General features: G+C 39.5%; 1 protein-coding gene across 1 annotated transcript in view; it reads left to right on the forward strand.

Annotated features, from left to right (window-relative positions):
* Positions 1-5,718, forward strand: part of ERCC6L2 (ERCC excision repair 6 like 2) — a 140,067-nt gene extending 134,349 nt beyond the window's left edge. Inside the window, exon 19 of the mRNA XM_007448290.1 lies at positions 4,632-5,718. Within this exon, the coding sequence (XP_007448352.1) occupies positions 4,632-5,604 (973 nt within the window). The 3' untranslated portion in view covers positions 5,605-5,718. The remainder of the gene's footprint in view (positions 1-4,631) is intronic.
* Positions 5,719-7,668: the final 1,950 nt, after the last annotated feature.

The following is a 7,668-nucleotide window of genomic DNA, read 5'->3' on the forward strand; positions in this document are numbered from 1 at the left end:
GGGAAAGAGATTTGGGGAGAGAGAAATTATGAAAGAAGTCATTAGTGGAAGTCATAAAGTGGGAAAGCAAGCTTAGTGGAGCTAGACTTCCTGGGTGATGTTATGTTCCTATTTGAGAGTAATTCCAGTAAAACCATCTGTGCAGTTGTGCAGACTTCATTCAGCAAGCTTTCGGTTGTTCAGTTGCAGACACAGAATAGGGAAACAGCTGAGTTTTACCAGGAGAAGGAGAGAGAAGCAAGGAAGCTAAAGGATGTTTGCAAAGAAGCGATTATAAAATTGAACATAAGCTGGAAAAGGGGAGGCTGATGTTAGTGAGAAAGCAGAAGAGTCAGCAAATTGGAGGACTTGATGAGACGAAGGGTATATTCCAGCATTGTTGTCACTGGGATAATTGAGCAGTTGAAGTGGAGCATGATATGATTGAATTCAGGGATTTGGAGGTTGTGCAGTTAATGGTAATGACATTAGTGGTATATGACTTTGGGAATAGGGGCCTAACATGGAATCGAGTCTGTGGAGGTGAGGTCAAGAAACTGGTGGGCCAGGAGTTGGGTGGGACATCCACATGGATACTGATGTTATCAAGAATGATGGCAGGAGATGGGAGAGGAAACAACATTAATCCAGGATCTTGAGTGTTCAGTCACTATCAGGAAGCAACTAGAAAGTCAGTTAACAAGGTTGGGTGGGGGTGAGAATGGTTAAGCTGGATAGCATAAACCTTAAAGAGGGGAAGGAGTTTTTAAGAAAAAATGATCTGGAAGCAGCAATGGGAAGCATGAACCCTGAGGTTTAAGGATGTGAGGTATGAGATCTTGACTTGTGAGGGCTGCAGTGGGGAGGCAGTATCAGGAGGAGACAGAGGGCCCCTTGGGCAGAAGACACAGGAGAGTTAGTAGATCATAGCCTGGTTCCAGGGGCACCGAGGAATGGTCTGGAAGGATGGGGGATTGGATTAGATCAGGGATGTAGAGACTAGCAGGGGCATGCGAAGCCAGTGGTTATGTGTAACTGAGAAGTAGTGACTGAGGTAAGCAGGGAGAGGAGGCGTGGTCCATTTGGTCCTGATGACTTCTACAGACAATAGGAAAATGGTGGTTGCTCTGTGTGTTCCAGATGCTTCCCTCGGGTTTTGGCAACTCCCAGGCAACCTGTCCCTTAGCTCCTCGGGTGCTAGTGTGGCAGATTGGAGCACGCTTCTCAGCTGCCCACCGTTGCCCACAAAGGTGAACACCCCACACTGCTATAGCAACACAACTCCTCACAAACAGATTTACAACAATGATTTTGGGTAAATTGTGGGTAATTTTCTTCGGGCAATTATTTTTGCTAGGAGACCAACCATATACATTTTACCAGTCTTTAAACACAAGTGTCTGATCCCCTTTAGCACTGTGTATAAAAATAAAAGTATTAACATTGATTAGTTTTTGCCTCTTTTTTTTTCTCTACTTATCCTAGGGATAAATGCTTCATGCTAAATAAAAAGGTGAAGGGTGTCTAATATTAGAATGCCAACATCTGAACTAGGGATCGGTGTCCAAACTGCTAGCACCTCTTTCCTGCTAACCATCCTACTTTATGTGAATCAAGAATTTGTACTATGCTGTAGCCCCATGGATTATCTGAATGAAGTTTCAGTCCTACCTTCACTTCAGAAAGCTTAGGCAGAAAGAACATGGTTTTAGCTGTGTTCCATCCCTTCTCCTTCAGTTCCTCCAGAAAAAAGGAGAAAAATTGAATTTTTTCCGTGATACATAAATACTCTTGATACACTTGTTGAAAGACTGAAAGATGCCTAACTTTGATTTCCTTTGCCCCACCACTGCTCCTTTCTCTAAATGGATTATGAGTGTCTACAAAATTTTCTTCACAAAGCGGTGGCTAGCTTGTATCCCCTGGCTGTACCTTGCAATTCGTTGAGTGTTTAGAAAGACCAAGAATTACAAAAGCAAGTTTAGAAGGCAAAAATAAAATGAATTGTAATCATAGCTCATCCTGTAAAGGGCAACCACACAGCCCAGTTTACTTGCATACTACTCAGGTAGAATAAGGTCTGAAGCACCTCTCTTCCCAGAGGTGACAGATTTGCAGGGTCATGGGTGAGGTCAGCACAGCAAAGGTGAAAGTACTTTGGCAACTGCTGAAACACTACCAAGTCTTGGATGAATAAAAGACATCAGCCTGTAACCCTGCCAATTACTTAATCTTCACAGCACAAATATTTATGAGAAAGACCATGAAAATGATTCGGAGATGATTAATAAACAAAACAATGACACTTCATTACTTCATGTGAAGTTAAAACTGGAACCTTTTAAGAACATACTTGTTGCTTTCCAACAAAGAACATTGGCCATATCCAGGACAGAAATTTGGAACCTTGCTTTTGTGTTATTAACTATTCTGTTGGCAATGAGAGTGGCTGTTGATCAGGCATAGATAGTACCTGGATTTGGAACAAGTAACAGGACCAGTGTGGGGAGGACTAGAAGCCAGGGTACTCATCTGAAGCCACAAAAAAAAAGTCATGAATTTGCAGCATGGATTGCCACTAAAATCAAAGGAAACACAAACTTTATGTAACCTGGTCTGAGTGGCAAAAATAATAGTGGCTTTAAATAAAGCTCCTGGTTACATACATTTAAAAAAATCATTTTTTATCCTCAGGATTCTCTGTTGTATACAGGATAAAATTCAAACTTCTGAAATTGGCATACGGATCCCTCATGATTTTCAGCCTTTTTCTTGGCTGATTCTTCTGCGCCTATGTGCACCAAGTCTTCTTGCAACTGGGCCCATGCATGTTCCCTCTCTCCCTAGAAGGCTTCCTGGCTTATCTTTACCTGACTGGCTTGTGGTGACAGCAGAGAAGCCTTCCCTGCCACCTTGCCCACTACCAGTCACTGGCTTAGGTACCCCTTCTGTGGATGCCAACAGGGTGCCGTATTTACCTCCATCATGGGGTTTATCACTCCCTTCTGGTTTGATTTTCATGTATCTGTCTCCCCCAACTAGACTATAAACTCCTTGAAGACAGGGAACTGGGGTTTGTTCACTGTTGTATAGTTTCTTTTACAGTGCCTAGCAAATAAGAGGGCTCTATAAATATTTGTTGAGTGGATAAATGAATGTTGTAAGGAAATATATAAAAATAGACATAATTCTACAATTTGGGGACTTTTAATCATATACTGCAACACTATCTGTGGCTTTTGTTTAAAAAAACATTTATAAGCATTGGGCTCTCCTGACTCATGGCCTAAACTCAGCATCAGCAAACCAGTACCCTCTTAGCCCATCTTAGTCTGCTCGGGCTGCTATAACAGAATACCACAGACTGCGGCTTAAAAGACAGAAATTTACTTCTCACAGTACTGGAGCCTGGGAAGTCCAAGATCAGGGTGCCAGCTGATTTGGTTCCTGGTGAGAGCTCTCTCCCTGGTGTGCAGATGGCCACCTTCTCACTGTGTCCTTTCATGGCAGAGAGAGAGCTCTCTGGTGACTTTTTATGACCTCTCTTAACCTTAATTACCTCCTAAAGGCCCCATCTCCAAATACAGTCACACTGGGGTTTAGGGCTTCAACTTATGGATTTGGGGGGAGGATACAGTTCAGACCATAGAACCCTCACCTAGGGAAAGGAGCAGAGTCTAGTGCCCAGGGTTCCTAAACAACCTTTCCACTTCCATCTTAGCAGGGTTTCAGAAGGCTCATTTCCTCACATATGTATGTAACAGCTTTTATTAATATCTTATACTAAGACTGAAACGCATTTCTTCAAATAGCATCTGACTATAGTGTAGCTATCTATACTGAAGTCAGATCAATACTGAAAAAGAATCTAGGATTTTCAGTTTAGAACTTTTCTTTAGGCTCATCAAAAAGTTGTGTGAAATTTCTATATTGTATCGATACTTGTGGAAGGAGAAAAGAGGAGATAGATGAAAACGATTCCTGTCTTAATTTTTCAGCGTTTTCTCTTTTCTATTTATTAAGACCCTTCTTTGACAGTTTTATTTCATGGATCTTGAATGCAATATAGGTTTCCAAATACAGATTATATAAATTATGATTCTCATGTAAGTCATAAATTGGCTGACTGGAGTAGCAGCATGCTGGGATCACACAATTCCCAGGAAATACCTGATAGTATAAGTCAGAATAGCTTAAAAAGCTGGTAATTTCGGGCTTCCCTGGTGGCGCAGTGCTTGGGAGTCCGCCTGCCGGTGCGGGGGGCGCGGGTTCGTGCCCCGTTTCGGGGGGATCCCGCGTGCCGCGGAGCGGCTGGGCCCGTGAGCCATGGCCGCTGGGCCTGCGCATCCGGAGCCTGTGCTCCGCAAATGGGAGAGGCCACAACAGTGAGAGGCCCGCATAACGCAAGGAAAAAAAAAAAAAAAAAAAAAAGCTGGTAATTTCATGAGCTAGAATATTTTTTTCAGTAGTGTAAGGAAAGAGATCCCATTCTCCTAAGTGCAAAATGCATGTTCATTATGGAATTAAGCTAATATATGCTAAAGGAATACGATTACATTGCTTTGTTGCTACATAGCATAACACTGAAGACAAGCTCTTTAAAAATAAAATGTAATAAAAATAACCACTGGTTTTGTTCATTAAATCTTCAGAAAACAATTTGAAGAAATGGCTTCTTATTTTAAGTTGTCTTCTGTAAAGGAATTTGCTAAACATATAACTAATGCCACATCAGAAGAACGACAGAAAATGCTAAGAGACTTTTATGCTTCTCACTATCCAGAGGTAAAAGAATTTTTTGTGGATTCCCCTTCAGAATTCATTAAATCTGCCTGTGAGGAAGGAGAGAGAGTCAGGAATCTGTCTGAAAAAAGAGAGTCTCTTATAAAAGAAAGGGTGTCAGATTCTGTAACTTTGTCATTTAAAAATTGTACCAAAAATTTTTCTCAAATTTGCAACCCAAAAATATATAAAGAAAAATCAATTAAGTTTCGAAATCACAGTTTCCATAGAGAAGAGGTGCTTTCTAATGTTGTGGAAACTAAGAAATTACCTGTAAGCTCTACCCAAGAGACGAACAATGGGAAAAACAGCCAAGGATCCACAGATACTGCAGCATCCTGTTTCCTGAACAGTAAGTCTGGAGCGTATGAGTTGGAAAAGTTGGAAAATACCATGAAAAACCGACAGGATCTCACAGCATTAGGTGTTTCAAGAAATGGACCCTTTTTCAAAGTGGAAAACAAAAAGATAGAAAATCCAGTGTTAGAAAACACTTCTGTGGTAAGCTTACTTGGTGACACCTCTATTCTTGATGACCTCTTTAAAAGTCACGGGAACAGTCCCACACGACTGCCAAAGAAAGTTCTTTCAGGGCCCATGGAGAAAGCAAAACAGAGACCAAAAGATTTCTGGGACATCTTGAATGAACAGAATGACGAGAGTCTTAGTAAACTCACCGACTTGGCGGTGATAGAGACTCTGTGTGAAAAAGTGCCTTCTGCTGCATCCTCCAAAAGGAAAGAGGATCTTGAAGCTCCTCTTTGGAAATCAAATGAGAAATTTTTGTGGAAAAAATTTAACTCCAGTGATACAGATGAAAGCACAACTAATACCCAAGAGTAATACATAAACACACAAATAAATTACCACAACCAGTGAACTTCTGCCATCAATGTTTACAGTACTGTATTCCACACTAATTTTGTTACACAGTTGTCAACATATATTTTTAATAAACTCTTGCTCTAGGGTTTTCTTTTTAAGTCTAAAATGTTATCATGTATTGGTTTTCCTTGATAGCTGATTTGATCTTTTAAAAAAATATGATTGTATTATAGTATAAACCTCTTTTATGAAATGGAAAATATTCTGGATTTGTTATCAGGAGACCTGGGATATCTCTCTTACTGTATAATTATGTGACCTTAGATAAGTCATTTAGGCTGGTGTGCAGCCATTTCCTAATATGAAAGATGAAGGGCTTGAACTTGATCCACATGAGTGTCCCTCCAGTTTAAAAAAGCTTTGTTTCACTCTTCTAGATTCCATTAAGTCATAGGCCAAATTATGCTTAGCCCCCAAATCAAATGTATACTAATGAGTTTCTTTCTTACTACCATTTGGAAAATTATTAACTGTTTTATTTTCCCTCAGTATCATGTACTACTATTAAGAAATTATTTATACAAAAGTAATAACTAGTACTGAATATATGATGTGTATTAAAATAGTAAGCTTATAAACTCAAAATCAAAGGGTTAAGTTGTATAACTTTATGATATATGATGCTGAAGTAATACAATTATTATCATTAGCCGCAACACCAATGCGTCAACTTTTTGTACAACTATATAAAGCTTTGTATAGTACCTTTGCACTTTTTTAAGTATGAGCAAATGAGTAAATATTTGATTTTATTTAAAACTCTTATATTTTGTTGAACTTAACTTATATAGTTTATAACCAATGGAGTGTGCTTGTTGTGGAATTCACTTATTTGGAAACATTCACTCAGCCCCTAGGGGTGCTGTGCTAGGAGCTCGAGATGTACAGGTGAGGCACTGCTACCAGTAAAACAAAGGAAACCATATGTATAAAGAGTCGGGTCTGTAAAGCCCCTGGCATCATGCCTGGCACATGGTAGCAGGACCTGAGGCTTCTACTGACCCACATGCAGATACACTGTGGCAACTTTCCCTCAGTTGAACCGGCAGGGCTATGATGGGAGGAAATGTCCAGAAAATAGCAGTGAACCAGGAAATGGTGGTGCTCAGAGATCACTGTGAATTGTTACTGTATTGAGGGGAGGGGGCCTTTGGAGTACCCAGCCATCGCAGTGTGGAGCCGTTGCTCAGAAATGGGGAAAAAAAGAAAGAAAATCTTTTCTTAAGGGACTGAATGGCCAAGTATGTTTTTCTCTAGGGCAGTGTTGAGAGCTGTGAAATATATATTATTTCATGACCCAGTACATGTGTTAATACATATATATGAATGAAATAAAATGTTTATGAAATAATATTTACCCTTAAGTCATGCAACATATTTTCATATTTTCTCTTCTATTGCACTTTTGGCTCTTGTGTGTGTATGTTTTTTAATGCTTTCATAACCCACTAAGTTGATTTCATGACCCACTGATGACTGGGAACCACAGTTCAAAAATTCTCTGTTATATATAGGTTATATAGATTTAGTCTTTTTTTTTTTTTTTTTTTTGCTGCTTACAGCTGAATTGTGTCCAGACTTATTAGATGCTACATTTCACCACCAGGATCTTGCTACAGAATGAATGTGCTGTGCAGTGTGTGATAGACTTGACATATAAATGTTGTTAGACTGCTGTGGGGTCAGCTGTACGAGGAGCTCAGAAAGAAAGTAGATGCATCTTCATCTCAATTTATATATCAGACAGTAGGGTTCGGTCATTTTAATCAAAGTGTATCTTTCATAAAGTACCTTTTAATTTTTTTATATATACATGACCTTAGAAACATAAAATGATGTTCATAAAAATATTAGCTCTATACTCTTCAAATGTAATTAAATGCTATTTAATTTTAGATTTTTATCAGTGCTGGTCAAAATGGGAGCAAATGTACAGATCTGGAGTTTAAAAATTAGTTTCCAACAGATGTCAGTGAAATGTTTGTCATAATTATCATGTAGGAATGGTTTGCCAAGCAATAG

This window comes from Lipotes vexillifer, unplaced genomic scaffold (genome assembly GCF_000442215.2).
Source record: "Lipotes vexillifer unplaced genomic scaffold, Lipotes_vexillifer_v1.1 scaffold252, whole genome shotgun sequence".
NCBI classification, from domain to species: Eukaryota; Metazoa; Chordata; class Mammalia; order Artiodactyla; family Lipotidae; genus Lipotes; species Lipotes vexillifer.